At 41.4% G+C, this 20,180-nt stretch overlaps 1 protein-coding gene across 1 annotated transcript in view; it reads left to right on the top strand.

Moving 5' to 3' along the window:
• LOC126272278 (uncharacterized) overlaps positions 1-20,180 on the top strand; it is a 175,026-nt gene that overhangs the window by 139,765 nt on the left and 15,081 nt on the right. Inside the window, exon 3 of the mRNA XM_049975030.1 lies at positions 15,206-15,307. Within this exon, the coding sequence (XP_049830987.1) occupies positions 15,206-15,307 (102 nt within the window). The remainder of the gene's footprint in view (positions 1-15,205; positions 15,308-20,180) is intronic.

Raw genomic sequence — 20,180 nt, 5'->3', positions numbered from 1 at the left:
GCCAGCAGAATCGCCGGATCTCAGCCCAGCTGAGGAAGTTTGGAGCATTATGGGCAGGGCTCTCCGAACTGCTAGGGATTTTGACGCTCTAACGCGTCAACTGGACTCAATTTGGCACGACATCAATCAGGAGGACATGCATCAACTCTGTCACTCAGTGCCAAGACGAATAACTGCTTGCAGAAGGGACAGACGTGGGCCAACATGGTACTGACTTGCTCCACTTGTGAAGCTCTTCTTCGTAATGATCACACTTATGTGGATATAATTTAGAATTATTTTACTTGTGTTTGTGTAGACATGCAGCCAAAGTTCTGAACGAACCAACCACCTTAAAAGGTAAAAATTAAACTGACAAGTTTATTGAAATCATAGCACTCGAAAACGCATAAAATAAATTTACAGGCGACGACAACACCAACGAACATTAGCAAAGAATTTACTACTGCCACAAACAACTCCTGTCCATTCCGTTCAGCTGCTCTTCCAGGTTCTTTGCTGTCTCTGACAGGATTACAATGTCGTCCGAAAATCTCAAATTTTTTTGTTTCTCCTCCATGGATTATAATTTCTATTCCAAATTTTTCTTTTGTTTCCCTCACTGTTTGCTTAATACACAGATTGAACAACACACACACACAAACACACACACACACACACACACACACACACACACACACATACACACACACATATATATACACCTTAATCACAACAACTAGGCAGTTTGAGAAACAGCATCTTTCATGCCATATATCTCTTAAGATGGAGATATGGTGGAATGGGTGTGGGTCTACCCTAGAGACGTCTGCAACATCCATTGTCTTCATAAGCAACGTTTCTAACATGCAAACTGCGCTTCTACACTGCAACTAGAGTCTATGGACAACAAAGTTATGAATGTCGTGTTGTAACGTTTCCCATCTCAAAAATGAGTAGAAATTCTTGTCGTGATTAGATCTAACACATTAACTTTGCAAGTTGTATTTTGTGGAAGGTTGTATGTGGACGGTTACGTTGAATGAACCATAAAGGTAAACCTAGCAAATTAGACCTCATTCTTCTCTAGATAATAAGGTGGAGGCTTTGGTACCTCATATCTTCTAAGGCTGTCTCGATGTCGCCATTGAATTTCTTCTACTTAGGCCGCGATTCCTACCATGTGATTTAAAGACAGTGAATTTTGAAATGGTTTCCGATGATCCTACCACAATGTCACAAGACAGTCTCGGTGCATGGGTTACCTCATTTATTAATACAAATCAAAATGAGGATAAGGTGTTTTGACAATCATCCCTATATGGGAGCCAGTCTGATTACAACCCTTGCAGCACCATAACTTTCACAAAATAACGCACTTTTTCCATGTTTCTTCGGTTCAAATTGTCGCACTACCAACAATATAACAGGTTATTTTTAAAGTCAAATGGATTACTCATGATCTCTTCATGCTCACAGTCGGGATAGCAGCTCTAGTCTGGGGTGGTCTACCCAGCCTGAGCGCACAGGGCTCACTTCCGTGATCTGTCGTTTAAGTCCGTCATTCAATTGTAACATTAAATATTTCTGTTAATCTATACAGGTCGATTCTTAATAACTGAAGCTGTTCTTACGAAGATATCAGGGTGCGTAAATTCTTCAGCATTGTCAGGATGGTTTCTTAATCATTTAAGGATTAAATATTAATACAGGGTGACACAGAAAAAAAGGGAACATTTCCACAATCCATTAAAACTGGAAGTGATGAAGGAAAGAAATTGCATTCATAGTAACTGAAACCTTATAACTTTGCCATTTACGAAACATTGATGGCATTTACCATTTTTTTAAAAAATTACGTCTTTAGATGGCATCCTCCTGTACTAATACATTACTGAAATTTGCTGTTGTGTTTCCTCATTGACCGCTGCAACATCTCAGCTGGGATACTGTGAACTGCATCTCGAATTCTCTGTTTTAACTCATTCAATGTTCTTGGTCGAGTCGTGTAGACTTTGCTCTTGAGGTAGCCCCACAAGAAAAAATCACAAACGGATAAATCCGGCGATCTAGGTGCCAGGGAATGTTACCAAATCGTCAGATCACACGGTTGCCGAACAATTCTCGCACATGTGCCATTATGACTGCCGTGCTGTGTGTGATGTCGCTCCGTCCTGTTGAAACCAAAGCTTCTTGAACGTTTGGAAAGTTGTTCAATGCAGGTGCAACGAAAGTTGGTAACATCTCCAAGTAGCGATCGGCCTTGACAGTTATTGTGTTTCCCTGTTCATTTGCGAAAAAACACCACGCCATACTGTCACTTTACTAGCTCGTAAAGGGCGCTCATGAACGCCATTAGGATTTATGTTTGCCCAGTAACGGTAGCTCTGTTTATTCACATAATCTGTGAGATGAAAATGTGCCTCATTTGACATCCACAACTTGTTTATAAATTCATCGTTATCGTTTATTTTTGTTATCATTTGTTGACAGAATTATAATCGTAACCGGTAATGGTTGTCCTTCAATTGTTGAACCATATGTACTTTGCATAGATGAAATTTTAAATCAAGATGAACAATTCTGTGAACATTTTCCCGGGACATTCCAACCACTGCTCCTTGCTTACGAATCGAAAGCCGTGGGCTCCGTAAGGCAGACTCGCGTACAACATCAATGTTCCCTGGAGAACGCACACTTCTTGATCGTCCTGTTGGTTTCTTCTTGAGGGCAGACGCAGTCTGTTCAAAGTTATTAATCCAACATTTTATCGCGTATTTCGACGGAACGGCATCATGACGTCCTAAATTATAAAAACGTGGAAACTCCCTCTGCGCCGCTACCAAACTATCATTGTTATAAAACATTTTTATGGCTAACGTACGCTGTTGTCCGTTCCACTGATCCACGATTACTGAAACGGCGGACTGTTTACTCGCTAACTGCCACGAAACCGCAGTGCTGCCACCTGCCCATGGCTGTCACTACTCATTTCAAACATTCCCGTTATTCCGTGTCACCCTGTACTACAAGTTATGCATTTGGCGCCAAATTTTATACGGAACTCCGTGCTATCTGTCATACCTCAAGGCCATCTCAGTCTATTCTCATCTATTTCCCACAGTCCCGGAATGCCCATCCGTCACTTGTGATGTGGGTAACTTATCTTTCCTACTGGCTCGCTTAGCTACAGCAGGACACACAGCTCTATACGACATGAAAAATAATGACCCACAGTGTGGCATAAAAGAACATTATGTCGATGTTTTCCTTTACGCCAACCTCTTGGAATAACGCTGTACTTCGTTGTTTAGTTCCATCCTGTTTTCGACAGAGACTTACTATCCACATTTCGTTATTAACGCTCAGATTCGTTGGAAGTAACTAAGAGGAATGTGACTCCTTCAGGAAAGAATTGGCTTACCAAAAACCGACCGATTTTTGAGGATCACTGGTCAGACGGTTACTCTTAGATTCGAAGAAGAACTATGCATTTCATAGTCGTTTATGAAGTGCGATGGCATCAGCTGAGATGGTTATTAACCTCTAGTGACAGTCGCACGAATAGAAGAGCTTTTTATGTTAAAATTCTGAGTGAAACAACAAAACCACAAGACATTACCACGTATAATATAGTGTGGAAACAGTTTCCGAACATCTCGGAATGAATAAATACAGCTCATGTATTGTTTTCAGGGGAATTTATACCATTCTTCTCGCAAACTGTGGCAAGTTCAGTAACGAAAAAGGAGGTGCATAGCGACCATGCATGCTTCTCTCAAAAGTAGACCACAAAACCTCAATATATTGAGGGCTGGGAACTGTAGCGGCCAGAGGGGGCAGGACAATTCATTCACGTACTCACAAAACCAGTCCAGGACGATGCGAGTTGAGTCAACAGGATTCCCTTCCTCTTGGAACACGACATCAACGTTGGGGAACATCATAGCATGGGATCAACATGATCAGCCAAAACTGTCACATGACCTTTGGCAGTAATGGGACACTACACAGTAACCAATGAGCACATGGAGTAGCACGACATAGCTGCCCAAACTGTCACCGAACGCTCGACATGTCTCAGTCTAGGGACGTAAACACGGCCAGAAGATAGAAACAGTGTGGAAAAGGACTCATCCGACCAAGTGACGTTCTTCCATTTGCCTATAGTCGGGGTATTATGGCTTCAGCACCACCTTTTCCTGTTAAGGGTATTTGCATCACTTGCAGGTGCAACATTTAGTTCCGTAGTGACTTTTGCGGCATCGTCTTCTTATTTTTCGTCACAGTCCTCTTCAATGAGCGTCGGTCACGATCAGTCAACACACACATTGGTCCGCGTTGTGTCTTCGCGTACGGTGTTTTTCCGCTTTCCCCATATGTTGTATAAATCTTCGATGATGTCCGTCATGTAGTAGTAGTATGGTATTCTACATTACGGCAGGTCTTGTCATGGATTAAGCCTCTTCCACTTTTGTCTATCCATAGTCAGTCTTTTCATTTCTGGTCATTTGTCTCCTTTGATATTGTCCAGAATCTGGTATCTTCTTTTTCCTCTAGCCCTTTTTTCCCTCCACCATTCCTTCCATCAATAAACAGTCCCTCCTCAAACAATATCCAATCCAGTTCGGTTTTCTCTTTCTGATGACTTTCAGCATGTTTTTTCTTCTCCAACGCTTCTTAATACTTATTCATTCCTTACTCGGTCTTCCCATTTCACTTTTTCCATTCTCCTCCATATCCACATCTCTAGTGCCTCCAGTCGTCTTTCATCTTCCTTCCTCAATGTCCAGGTCGCAGCACCATATAGTGCAACGCTCCAGATGTAACATTTGGCAAGTCTTTTCCTCAGATCGTTGTTTAGTGGTCCACAAAGTAATTTCTATGTCCTCTTGAATCCTTCTTTTGCCATCGCAATGCTTTTCCTAATTTCTGTTGAGCAATACATATCATCCATTATTACACTTCCCAAGTAATTGAAGTTATTCACTTGCTCTATTTCCTCTCTCCCTATTTTCATACTCAATTTTCTCCCCTTTCCTTCAAGTACCACGCTTTTCGTTTTCTTCTTGTTAAGTTCCATTCCATATTCTTCTAATTTTGTGTTTAGATCATCTAACATTTGTTCCATCTCTCTTGCACTCTCTGCCATCACAACCATGTTGTCTGCAAATCTTGTACACTCCACTCTCCGACTCCCTACACAAACTTCATTACTTCCATCAAAACTTTTACTAATAATTTCCTCCAGATATATGTTGAACATTGTTAATGATAAGCAACAACCTTGTCTTACACCTCTCCCCAGTTCTTCACTCATCACACCTCCTATTCTTACTCTCGCTCTCTGGTTCAGATATAAATTTCTAATTAGCCGTCTATCCCTCCAGTCAAGTCCATGTTTCCTTAGGATTTCCATCAGGTTGTCCCATCTGAGAGAGTCAAAAGCCTACTCAATATCAATGAACACAACATATACCTTCCTTTTCTTCTTCATGTACCTCTCCCCTATCACTCTCAGTAGCCCAATGGCGTCTCTAGTTCCCACTCCTCGCCTGAAACCAAATTGTTCATCACCTATTACGCAATTCAGCTTTCCATATGTTCGTCCTGAGAAACCAAATATTTCGGCTTCCTTGTTACGGAAGCACCGACAATGCAAGCATCAACCATGTGCTCACAACTACAGGGAACGCTGTTATGACCACGCATGACACTTCGAACGTGTTGAGAACATTGCACAGGTTCCGTTTGCGGTCAAATACAATACCGAAACCCACAGGACTGGCTAGCATCTGCATTTAGGTTCAATCATGCATTTCTCGCGGTATTTTGATATTTTTGTCGTGTCTCTGTATGTCCTACGAATGACCACGATGGTAAAACAAAAAAAAAAACGCATTTACATGCTACTCGCCGACATTGTTTCTTCGCATACATCAATCCGGAATGCAATAGCAAAAGCCGAAAATAGTACTGGTGCCAGAAATATCCTCTGCGACGCACTGTAGGTTGGCGCGTTGAGTGTAGATATGCATGTGGGGGTTTCCGGACGAAAAGATCACTCACGATATTACACGATGAAAGTACCTGGAGGGCGCTACCCACTCAGTATGATTCTCGGGCCGACACCTCTTTGGAGTTGCACGGAAGGCGCAGCTGGCAGCCTCGCCGATGGCGCTGAGATAGCGCAGCGAGATTCCCCGCCTCTCAGGGGATTCCCCTGCAGGCAGCCAAATTAATGAGCCGCCCACCGCCCGCGAGTGCTACCTCTGCAGAAAACTCACTGCTTCTTTTTGGAACTCAGAATCGCAGTGCGGCTGTAACAGCGAACGAAAAACCTGATGTCCCCTGTGGCGCAATAATTATGTTTGCATTCGACTTCCGAAGACGCTGAATAATGATTCACGATATTATCTGCGTCAACGTTTGTCCCTGAAGTTGCTAGTAAATTTTCTGCGAATTTACTGGTTACATCCAGTAAAAAATAAAAATTTGTGTGTTACATAATTCCAGAAACAAATGTTCTATTTTCATAATACGTAAACTTGTTTTCCTTATCTTTTTGCACGAGGCCATCGGAAGGGCTATTGGACAGTTGACAGGGACAACACGCTTCGTTGCTAAATGAATCTGATCATGTTACGAAATACGAAAATAACAATACATACCATTTTACTACGTTTGTTTCTATCTTTTATTGATCTCTTTCATGCTGTGATAGCCTTTGTAACTGTCCAAGTAACACTAACGGACTTCTGGTGACTAACAATGACTATACTCTTTTGTCCACTGGTTTCGTTTGTGATTACACTCAGCGTATGCGACTAAACCAGATAACTATTCATCGTTGCTCTACCAGCCTATGGAAGACTTCCAAAGTTGTATTTCATGACGTCAGCAAATTCTTCAAATGATTTTGATCCGTCTCAGCTGCACGTAGCCATTCCACGTGAAACCCCAACGACTTCGTCTTCGCATTACGACGCATGAGCGCTAACGCTTGGGCATTGTTGAACGTAAACAGTATGACAATAACACTGCTGGAGAAAAATATGTGCTCAGCTCCGAAAGTTCCATAGAACCAGCAGTGCATCATCCCACTATAGATAGTATTAGGGAACGTAGGTGAACTTCCACCTTCTGGCCCTAGACGGCTCATTAGGACCCGACAGACCGCCGCGTCATCCTCTACCTATGACATCATCGGATGCGGGATGGAGGGGCATGTCGTCAGCACACCACTCTCCCGGCCATTGCACGTGTTTTGACCTTTGAACCGCTTGTAATCGATCGAGTAGCAGCTCATTTGGCCTCAGGACGCTGAGTGTAACCCGTAGCAGTGCTTTCACCAAGGAAAAACGCCTGGGGAAACGTCAGATGCAGCTCATATACACTCCTGGAAATGGAAAAAAGAACACATTGACACCGGCGTGTCAGACCCACCATACTTGCTCCTGACACTGCGAGAGGACTGTACAAGCAATGATCACACGCACGGCACAGCGGACACACCAGGGACCGCGGTGTTGGCCGTCGAATGGCGCTAGCTGCGCAGCATTTGTGCACCGCCGCCGTGAGTGTCAGCCAGTTTGCCGTGGCTTACGGAGCTCCATCGCAGTCTTTAACACTGGTAGCATGCCGCGACAGCGTGGACGTGAACCGTATGTGCAGCTGACGGACTTTGAGCGAGGGCGTATAGTGGGCATGCGGGAGGCCGGGTGGACGTACCGCCGAATTGCTCAACACGTGGGGGCGAAATCAAGTTCATCAAATCACTCATCTTCAGTACAAACGTGCGCCTTCAGCACTTGGGTAATATACGAATAGGTTGATTTTTTTTCTCGCGGAATGAGAGGAGGAGGAGATTAGTGTTTAACGTCCAGTCGACAACGAGGTCATTACAGACGGAGCACATGGATGGGGAAGGAAGTCGGCGGTGCCCATTCAAAGGAGCCATCCCGGCATTGCCTGAAGCGATATAGAGACATCACAGAAAACCTAAATCAGGATGGCAGGACGCCGGTTTGAACTGTTGTCCTCCCGTATGTCAGTCCATTGTGCTAACCACTGCGCCGCCTCGCCTGGTTTCTCACTGAATGCATGGATTTTCTTTGTGTTTACAGTGGGTATGTTCAGGAACATGGTACTCGGAGTGCATGGAAATTCAATTCTGTGCTAGTCACTAAATAGATTTAATACTGCATAATTGAACGAATACCTACATATGGTTTTCATGATAAATATTTTAATGTAGTTTTCTTGGTTCAGCACATGCTGAATGTTGAGCCTTAACCTCTTTGCTGACTATACAGATGGCCTAGCAGTGGTTATCAGTAGTGGAGAATCACTTTTATTTCAGTTTTTTTCTTGGTAAAAGTATGAGTGTGTGATTACGTTTTTTTCTATCCTAAACACCATGTTCTTTTCTTAATATTTTCACGCCACCCCCGTCCGCATTGTCCTGTGTGACGGTATGTACAGCTTGTAAAAGGTTAACTATTCAGTGCTGATGCATTGGTAAATTTATTATTTTTCAAAGTCGGGATCATGCATGTACATTATGTTGTTGAATGTATTTTCTTTGTGTGTCTTCACTTAGATCAACCAGGCTTGACAAATTAATCACTTAATAGAATTCTTTAAAAAATCGGGTTTTATATGTTACGGTCCAAGATTATAAATGCATTATTTAATAATACGATAGATTTGTACTCTGATTTTTCCGGTGCATAGTTCAAGTGAGATAAGATTTTTCGTTGCATTTTAAAAGAAATATTATCAGGTTCACATCAGACTATGTGATATAGTATATCAAATAAGAAATTAAAGAAAAGTAAAGAATTAAAGTAACAATTTTTCCATATAGTAACTCAATCCAGTTCAGTCTAGGCAGATGCAGTTAACAGAGTACCATAAGCACGTTCTACGTAGCTGACCCTGCCACAATCTAGCTTTTGCTTTCTCTCCCAGTCAGGAATAACATTTTTTTTATTAAAGAAACGTTTTGCACGACGACCCAGATTAAATGGGTAAAGAGACAATAATAAAAATATCATAGTGACAACATTTTAAGGTATCTCAAAGTCATTTATAACAGTGAATACAGCAGAACCAAAACTGTGGCTTCAGAGAACATGAAAACCATCTATATCACTGCTCTCAGTGGTAAAACACATTAGTAAAATACATTACATACTCAATAATAAAATGTACAACATCTTCGTCTACACCTTACAACTGGGTTCCGTCTTTTTGTCTACGGGTAATTAATGTGTAGACGAAGATTATCAAAGTTAGACATTTTATTATTGACTACGTAATAAGAACGAAGTGCTCGTATTAAGAAGGGAGTAAGACAAGGCTGTAGCCTTTCGGCCCTACTCTTCAATCTGTACATCGAGGAAGCAATGATGGAAATAAAAGAAAGGTTCAGGAGTGGAATTAAAATACAAGATGTAAGGATATCAATGATACGATTCGCTGATGACATTGCTATCCTGAGTGAAAGTGAAGAAGAATTAAATGATCAGCTGAACGGAATGAAGAGTCTAATGAGTACACAGTATGGTTTGAGAGTAAATCGGAGAAAGACGAAGGTAATGAGAAGTAGTAGAAATGAGAACAGCGAGAAACTTAACATCAGGATTGATGGTCACGATGTCAATGAAGTTAAGGAATTCTGCTACCTAGGCAGTAAAATAACCAATGACGGACGGAGCAAGGAGGACATCAAAAGCAGACTCGCTATGGCAAAAAAGGCATTTCTGGTCAAGAGAAGTCTACTAATATCAAATACCGGCCTTAATTTGAGGAAGAAATTTCTGAGGATGTACGTCTGGAGTACAGCATTGTATGGTAGTGAAACATGGACTGTGGGAAAACCGGAACAGAAGAGAATCAAAGCATTTGAGATATGGTGCTATAGACGAATGTTGAAAATTAGGTGGACTGATAAGGTAAGGAATGAGGAGGTTCTACGCAGAATCGGAGAGGAAAGGAATATGTGGAAAACACTGATAAGGAGAAGGGACAGGATGATATGACATCTGCTAAGACATGAGGGAATGACTTCCATGGCACTAGAGGGAGCTGTACAGGGCAAAAACTGTAGAGGAAGACAGAGATTGGAATACGTCAAGCAAATAATTGAGGACGTAGGTTGCAAGTGCTACTGTGAGATGAAGAGGTTAGCACAGGAAAGGAATTCGTGGCGGGCCGCATCAAACCAGTCAGTAGTACCATATATATATATATATATATATATATATATATATATATATATATTACTACTGACGGGAGCGACGCTGGATGGCTTTATTGTAACCTGATGCCACTGTTCAAGTTTAAAGAGGTATCTAGGAGCGAATAATAGGCATGATATAAGAGGTATAAAGGATCATTGTTTAAAACGTACCACGGAGGTATAGAGGAAGTCGAGAGGAACAACTTGATATGGGGCACTTGTGGTCTATCAAGTCGGGAAACTACCACAAACCGGCCAACAAAAACCACGTAAGCTGCAGCACATGTGCGTCGCAAGAGATCTTCACTATTCTTTCGCTCCCTTCGCACGAACTATTATTCCAAGAAAAAAGAATATGCTTTTTTGTATTAAATTTAAAGTGGCTTAATTTTGTACTGGAATACATTTTTGCAAGAGCCTGCGGTTGTCGAGTTATTCAAGAAAAAAATACAGAACTGCCCTTTAAACATAACCCCACCCCCACATTCACTCCCAGCTGGCCAGGACTTTCGGTATGTTGTTCATGGCACTCCCTTCTACCACCATACAAAAATTTGAAACTATACAAATTATTTCCCATGTTAGACGTTTTTGGTCTTCATTGGCTGGGGTTTCTTGGCCACTTGCTTCATGAGCAATTCCGTTAACATTATTCATTTAAGGGTAATGAGAGAAAAACAGTAGCATGGAGAGCTGCATCAAACCAGCCTCAGGACTGAATACCACAACAACAACGAGAGAAAAACGACTTTTGTAAATGTTAACCAAAAATTAATTACGTTTATAATTCGACGTAAACTTAACCCTTACGCGCGGAACAGTTCCACAGTAAGAAGACCAGACAAACAAAGCGATTTAATTGTAAATTTTGTACTGTTAAAATTACAAAATTGTGAGGTAAAATTTACAAAACATCAGCTTTACAATTTGTAAGTGCCCGACTAAGCCGGTAGCGTGACAGCCCAATCTGTGAAGACCTAAAAAAAAAGGTGGAATATGGGAAATAATTCTTGCCATGAACAACGGACTAAAAATCCAGGCTGGTAAGTGTGAGTGTGAGCTGTGGGTTACCTTTGAAGGTCACTTTTTAACGTTTTTCTTGAACACCTAGGAAACTGTGGCCTCTCGCGTAGACGTATTCCAGCACAAAATTAAACTGTATTAGATTTTTTTACAAAAAGGTCAGATTCAGTTTTTCTCTAGGACCAATAGTTTGTGCGAAGAAAGTGGAGGAATAATAAAAACCTCTCGCAACGCGCATGCACTGTAGTTTGGTTTTTGCAGGTGAATTTGCGGTAGTTTCCTGTCTTTATAGACCTCAAGTGTCCTGTACCAATTTTCTTGCTTTGACTTCCTCTGCACGACTGTGGAACGTTGTAAACAGTTATCGTTTACACCCTGTATATTACATATAATCTGTGATACTGAAAATGTAGCCAAGAAGTGTATGTATTACCATAAATTGCAAAACTTCACGTACCGTACCCTGACAATTATATTTTAAGAAAAATATGTCAATTACTAGATAGGCGTTGGTAAGGAGATATGTTGACTGATTACATAAGACTGTGGAGCCAACCAGAGAATTGCGTTCGGTTGACGTCATCGTGGTATCACCTGTAGGAAGATACACAGTGGAGCAATGAAACAGAAATGTGTTCGATATCATATAGAGTGGAACGTGCAAACAAATTTGAGCTGTACTCTCACGTCTCACCCTAACCACCTCCACAGAAGAAGTAGCTTATTCCGAAAGAAAATAACAGAAAACAAGACAGATGACGTCTCTCTAGGAAAAAAAACCATCACACTGAAACCCTTATAAACTATCATCAAGCAGCAAGTCATCACACTGTCTTTGAAAAGGGGAAAAAAGAGGGAAAAGGGGAAAAAAGAGTAACTGCAAATGCCTAAAATTTGCCACTCACTTCAGAAGAAGCTCAGATAAAAGTAAAACTAAGCTCGACTGATATTGAATGTAAACCCAAAAAGGTAAAATAAGATAGATCGAAAAAAATAAAGATAATTAGTTTTGTGTTCCGTTGCTGTTCGTTTTAGAATACGCGCTACATTGAGACAAAAGCCCTTCGTAAACTAGATCAACTGTACTAGGTCGCACATAAACCGCCAGAGGCGTTACCATAGTTCCCAGTTAACGTAGTCAACTTTCTTTCGGCTTGTGCCAGAGCTAATGTTAGGTCCAGTTAGGATGTTGCCATGTAAGCTGTTGTAAATAACTTCAAGATTCCTGAAGATCAGTTGTGAGTAATGAATATTTTATCAACCGCTACTGGCGGTTGTCGTACGACTTTTTGAAAAAGTGTATGACTGCCGTATTTCTTCAAGAAATGCAATCCATACCCACGGAACTCAACTGCCATTAACAATAATACATTAATGAAAACTTGCAGGTGCACTGATAAAAAATTATACTTATACCCACTTGGTGGTAGCTCGGCTCTTTAACACTTACAACACGGTGCCCGTACGCTATAGGGGCGCGGTCGCCGTGACGTTGGCGACGGCGCCTGTATACCGTACGGGCGAGCCTTTATTTGGCTCCGTAAGCGCGTTTAGCGGGTCTCCGAAGCAGTTTCGTCAACTAATGTGGAGGTAGGTCATTCTCCTTCCCCAAGAGGCCAGCATTTACCGGCTATCTCATTCTGGGAGCGGTTGTGAGCACTGCAAAGACGAAGTTATCTGCAGTTCATTCACAGGTGTTTACGATCGTGAAAATGGCGCGCAGCGCGTTGACGTAGGCCGAGATCTTAGATATTCTTTATGGAGATGCAGGATCTGAAACTGAAGATTCTAACAAAGAGGATTCGTTCCCTCCAGACGAAAGAACAAGTGATGATTCAGGTATGTATGTGTCTCAATTGTTTATAAAGTGAAGGGTTCGTTACTGCATTTTGTATTGTGAGTGGTGTTCATTACTTCACTTGAATTTAGTACCTCTTAGTAGCAATCTTAGCATTATTTTTTTCTACGCAGACAGTGGTACAGACCATCAGTCACCATCCGTGGTACCTGGTCGTGCGTGCCTCACTGAACACAAAGAGCAAGATTGGTGGGAAGCAGACGATCAGCCAGCACTGCCGGATTTCCAGGAAGTAGTCGGCGTAGCACTGCATTTTTCAGATGCCACTGAGGAGCTTCAATATTTTAGTTATTTCTTTGCTGACAACATTATTCTGCTCATCAAAAGTGAAACGAATCGGTACGCTGGTAACGTTATTACGGCAATGAAACGCAAAGGTAGCCTGAAAATAAACTCTATCTGGCATAAGTGGTCTGCAGTAAAACTGCAAGAGATTTACTGGTTTTTCAGTATTATTTTGCATATTTATGTCGTCAAATTGCCGAAAATCAGTGATTATTGGTCAACAGATCCGTTTTTGCAGACAGGATTTACGAGTAAATTGTTGAGTCGCGATCGATTTTGCGCTATATGGTCGATGTTACACTTGAATGACAATGCTACGTTCATTAGCAGAGGCGAAGAAAAGCAGGACCCACCTCACAAAGCGAGGCCTTTCTTCGATTGCTTTGTGAATAAAAGCAAAAGCAGTTTTCATCCAGGCATGAATCTGACAATAGATGAGGCAATGTGTCCCTTTCGTGGTAGAATAGGCTTCAGAGTATACATGAAAAACAAACCCAATAAATATGGGATAAAATTGTGTGCTCTCTGCGATTCATCAACTGGTTGTATACTAAACTGTGATGTATATACAAGTTCTGCAAGGAATGTTGACAATAGTATCCAGGGCCTTGAAAAGGTTGTGTTCACAGTACTTTGGCAAAGGACATTGCATTTATATGGATAGGTACTACAACAGTCCAACTCTTTTGGACATATTGTGGGAAAATAAAAAATCTTGGAGTGGAAACTGTAATGAAAAACAGGAAAGGTTTGCCACGAATATTCAAAACACTAAAACTGAAGAAAGGTCAGATAGCTTTTCAAAGGAACCACCATCTCTAGGCAGTGAAGTGGAAGTCAAAACGAGATGTTTTTTGTCTTTCCACAAAGCATAAGTCTACCAGCACTAGTATTCAAGTGAGGGCCAAAGGCGGAACAGCAGAAATTGTAAAGCCAGACATTATTGATTACAATAACAATAAACCTGGGGTTGACAGAGCAAATCAGTTCTCCAGCTATTATCCGTTTGCCCGAAAAACATTGAAGTTGTGGAAAAAGCTGTTTTCCCACTTATTTAGCGTGTCAACTGTCAACAGTTTTATTTTATATAAAGAGAAGACTAGGAAGAATGTATTCCTAGTAGACTTTATCCACAAAGTGGCGAAGAAATTGGCTGAGAAGGGCGGAAATATTTTTCAGCAACAAGCCGCTTCATCCTCACACATTGCGAGGACATTTGCAAGGCACTTTCCAGAGAAAGTCCCACCCACTGCAGACAAGTTGAATACTACTAGGTATTGCAAAGTATGTTCAGACAGGGAAAGAAAGAGACGGGTAAGCGCATCAGGAAGGAAAGTAGATGGTGGGGTAAGGCGTGTGGCGTTGGCCTTTCCGTCCCACAGTGTTTCCAGGATTTTCACACAAAGGCTAACTACATCTGAACTATTAAAATACTCTAGTTTACAGGTACCTGCAGTTAGACAGTCCAGTGATTTTTTTAAAAATTTAGATACAGTTTAATGGCATTACTCGAGATCATGTGAAACTTTCTTGTCCACGACATTTTTGTGTTTTCTTTTTTTAATTATAACACCCATTTGTATTTTATATTGTAAAATAAAGTCACATCCATGTAAAGCTCTTACCTTTTCCTTTGAAATAATGCAAGAACCATATTCCTATCATTTTTATGTTCTTTGCAATCTAATTTCAAACATCCATTCAATATGCCAGTTCACATTCAAGTGCCTTGTGTAAAGAGGGCAGTGCTGAAAGTGTTACGCTGATTTCTCCACAGCTGAGCAGCCACTAAGAACCGAAAATCTTTTTCGCAGGACCTGACCCTGATCGCAGTGGAGCTGGGTCTCACCATCGGAGCGGCAGTTGCGACCCTCGCCAGCTGCGATTCTAGCGAGTCGCGGTTCATCTTTTACGGGGTAAGCAATCACACCCACCAAGTGTTACCTCACACACCACCCTTGTGCAGTATTGAACGATCGCCTAGGGGTAGCAAAATCTCCCGTGAAAGAGGTGTAGATCCAGTTTTCATGGGGATAATTTTAGTATATATATTTCTATTTTTAGTCATTCAAATTCCAAATGTCACAGGTAACTTTCGGAGGATAAAGTATCCTAAAAATAAAGAGTATCCAAAGCGGCAAGGAACTGCAGTATTCACATGCTCTGTTTAATAAAGGACACATTTCAGTTTGCAGCTGGCCTCCATAGATCTGCTGTCGTCGACTTCTTTGACGTGAGACATTGATGTTGTTATCTTCCGTATATACCCGACTTTTCGTTGTACCTACACATCAGATGGAGCAGCCACAAACATCTTCACTGTGACGGCGACTAAATTTCGGTTTTCTTCAGAATAATAAATGTTGACTTTATGCACAGTCGATCACCCTTCATTTGCCGCTGCGTTACCGAAGACAAGATAGTTAATAATGTCTTTGTTTGTTAGTTATTATTTCAACTTCCTATTTACGACGTTAAATGTGTGTGAAATCTTATGGGACTTGAAACTTCCTGGCAGATTAAAACTGTGTGCCCGACCGAGACTCGAACTCGGGATCTTTGCCTTTCGCGGGAGAGCTTCTGTAAAGTTTGGAAGGTAGGAGACGAGATACTGGCAGAAGTAAAGCTGTGAGCACCGGGCGTGAGTCGTGCTTCGGTAGCTGAGATGGTAGAGCACTTGCCCGCGAAAGGCAAAGGTCCCGAGTTCGAGTCTCGGTCGGGCACACAGTGTTAATCTGCCAGGAAGTTTCATGTCTGCGCACATTCCGCTGCACAGTGAAAATCTCATTCTGGCTTATGGGACTTAACTGCTAAGATCATCAGTCCCTAAGCTTACACGCTACTTAACCTAAATTATCCTAAGGACAAACCCACACACCCATGCCCGAGGGCCTAAATTATCCTAAGGACAAACACACACACCCATGCCCGAGGGAGGACTCGAACCTCAGCCGGGATCAGTCGCACAGTCCATGACTGCAGTGCCTCAGACCGCTCGGCTAATCCAGCTCGGCTACGACGTTATTACTTATCCGCACTGTTTCTGATTTTGTATTACTTCTGTCCGATTGGAAATGAAATGTTAATAGCTTTTAAGACACAATTTACTCTTCGTAATACACGGTGTTTATAAATGAATACCGGGGTTTCAACGCTTTATAATATTTAGTATATTAAACTTACAATTATAAATGCTATGTAAAATGAAAGAGCAACTCAGTTTTACCAGGAACCTTATAAATGTTCAATTTGAGCACCATTTGTCACACGGCACACGTCAAGTCTATGGCCGAGTTCTTCCCAAACGTATATGAGTGTGTCTTCAGTGATTGTAGCAACAGCTGCTTCAAACCGGTTTCTTAATTCAGGGACGTTGCTGGTAGCGGAGGCACGTACACACGATTCTTGATGAAGCCCCCTAAAGGAAAAAATCGCATGGCGTTAGGTCGGGTGAACGTGGAGACCATGCAAAGCAAGCCCTGTCATTGGGCCCCTTGCAGCCTATCCAGTGCTTGGGTACAGTGAAGTTCAACTAATCGCGTACTTCGCTATGCCAGTGCTCACATTGAATAATTATAAGGTTCATGACAAAACTGTTTAAGTTGCTCTTTCATCTGTCACATCATTTATAACTGTAAATTTAATGTAATAAATATTATAAAGCGTTAAAACCCTGATATTCATTTATAAACACCCTGAATTTCATAATCGAACCTTCCACTATCCACAGATACACTTTGCAGCTTGCCTATGATTATCGTTGACTAATACTCACGCAATTGTGGAAATCACTTTAGCTTTTTATTAACAACGTTTAATAATAATTAAATGATCATGAATGATTGGGTTTTGTATATAGAGAAATGGAGGGTTGATCCTACAATTATTACCCTCAGCAATTATGGCAACTAAAATGTCCGTGATTTTTGTAGTGCGACACTCAAAGATATTATCGCAAGGACCATGGTCCTTATTTTGCTATACTTCGATACAGTCAAACTTGGTACGCTTTTACTTTCACAAAGCTTAGTGTCCAATTCCGTTCTTAAATTCAGTTTAACGTCCCTTCGTATAGTCCATAGGTCCTATTATTGGCTATTCGGCATGTAATAGGGTTTAATACTGAGCGCTACTTTCTCTCGAGCACGCAATTCCTCAGCTACTTTTAGTCCGCGATCTTGCGGCAAAAACCTATCTAGACCTCAGTATAAGTTTCAACGTAAGTCTGTCCAGTATAAATGAACTGTAGTCAATTTTCTTGCAGTTTAACAGAAGTGCCCTGATCACTTCTGTAGCATTCCACACGGAAATGCCAGCTATATCGCACGCCGCAGCTACATAGACTACATAGACCTATTAAGAGCGAAGAAAAGAACACAGGAGAACTGACAATACCAGCACATGGTTTATATAGTAGAATTTAGAAACAAAAGTAGCCACGTTGAACTCTATTTGATTTTCCTGAGGCGCTACTTTGCTGCGGGCGTTATTCTGATGAGAGATTCTATATTGCTAATTTTGATTAACACTTCCTCAAAAAAATGGTTCAAATGGCTCTGAGCACTATGGGACTTAACTGCTAAGGTCATCAGTCCCCTAGAACTTAGAACTACTTAAACTCAACTAACCTAAGGACATCACGTCTGTCTGGCCTTCGTCAAATTGTTGGCACCATTCCACAACTGCTGGACACGACTAGGGCTGTTGATAAATATCGATAAATCTATGCACTGATATTTCGCTTGAAGTATCCATTTATGATGCAGTAAGTTTTCCATCGACATATCGATATCGAAATGGCATTATCGAGTGCCGATATTTTCATTTTAATATATATTTTATTCACAATTTTCGGAACAGATTTGAAGTTGTTCTCTTGAAATTGCAGTGGGACGTAATTTTACTTTCACTGTGTGAAGGATTCATACTAGTTTTTGAGTCTTTCTCAGTGACTGTGTGAAGCAGTTGTTGTGGCACAAAAGAAGAACTCCAACTGCACTGGGAGAATGGCGGGCGGCGTGAGCGGAATAACAAAATTTCCGATGTAAAGAAACAGCGCACCAGTTGCGATAAAAACAATTTTTGACTTGTTTCTTCACATCGACAATCTTCAAATACAGTTTGCTGAAAGTGATAAACAAAAATCTAAGTGACAAGACTGGTCATTGCGGTGGGCCGAGATGTTTGATGGGAAATGCTCATGTAATCTGCCCTCTGCACTACCAACAGAAACTGCAACGTTTAGCTTCACTGCGTAATTTTGACACTACAACTGCTGGGTCGATGACGTTTGCAGAAATGATAAAAACAGGGAAGTCAACATGAAGTGTTCCGGACAAATCCTATACGTGACGAAACCGAACGATGGACCCATCTGACATCTTTTATTGTGCCACTCATATGCAGTTACCATTGTTAACAAAGAGGTTATTGCCAGACTTGAACGTGCATCGTTTACCGTTCAGTTCTTGCTCTAAGGAGGATAGGCAGGTTACTAGCGTGTTGATGCACAGAATATCTAATAATAAATCAATACTTAAATATACAGCTCTAAAACTGGCAGTATATTTACAATATTTATCCGATATTTTTATAGCCAGGTACGTCGATATTTTCTACACCGGTATATCGATTTTCTCTATACACCGAAAGCCGTTAAAGACACTTTCTTAAATATCGATATATCGCATTCCCGATATTTTTAAAAATATCAACAATCCTAGACACGACATTGCAGTCGGTCAACATATAGCCAGAACTTCACGGCTAACCCGTGCGCAATTTAGACGCGTTGCCAGCAAGAATCGTACCGTCCCATGTTACTTCAGCTTCCGAGTACGTTTCCAGTTGCCGTGGCGTTTCACTCGCACGCTGTGATGCGCCTGTTATCCGCATCGCAGGCCAGCTGTGTCTGCAGGAAACCCAGAACATTAACTCTACTCCGATAATGCGCTACTCTTGTTGCGCAATGATCTTAACGTGGGACGATAAGTGTAACATACTTTCTGTGTCCTTATGTACGTAGTTGGAATGTTTCCGGCAAGGTCACAAGCCCATCCAGTTGAGCAACTCCTACATCTACGTCCGTACTCCGCAAGCCACCTGGCGGTGTGTGGCGAAGGCTATTTCTGGTATCGCTAACTGAGCTCCCTTTTTCTCTCTCGATATCTGAATCCATTGGAGCCCGTGTGCACCTCGACTGTATTATTGTTAATATATTTTGGATAATTAGCAGTATCGGTCGTAAATATTGAAATCTTTTATTTTACAGATCGATTTCGGTCACTGTGTGACCACCTTCAGTGCAAATAATTCGAACCTTGTAAGCCCATATCACATCAGCACAACATTTTCCATGAGGTGTACTATGATGATTACTTCCAATAGATATCTTTACTTTTACTGCACAGAATAATTTTTTTAATTTACAGCAGAGTCTATCTTGTAACTTTAGCAGTTAAACCTGGCAGTTGCGAATCCATCGTAAAGACTTTACGTTGGATGTGTTTCTATTTCTAGTCATTGTGTTATGGGCCTACAAGATTCGAATAATTTACACTGAAGATGGCCACACACTGACCGAAATCGATATGTAAAATATAGGATTTCAATATTTACGACCGATACTGCCATTTATCCTAAATAAATTGCCCTTTCTTTGTTCATGTCGCGAATGACGCGTGGGAAGAAAGAGTGTTGGTAAGCCTGCGTATTAAATCTAAATTATTAAATTTTTTCAGTGTGAGAATTTCGCGAGATGTGCGTGGGAGAAAATAATACAGGGTGACC

This window comes from Schistocerca gregaria, chromosome 5 (assembly GCF_023897955.1).
Source record: "Schistocerca gregaria isolate iqSchGreg1 chromosome 5, iqSchGreg1.2, whole genome shotgun sequence".
Taxonomy (NCBI): Eukaryota; Metazoa; Arthropoda; class Insecta; order Orthoptera; family Acrididae; genus Schistocerca; species Schistocerca gregaria.
Note: the sequence above shows the minus strand (reverse complement) of the source record. Positions and strands in the feature narration are given on the sequence as shown.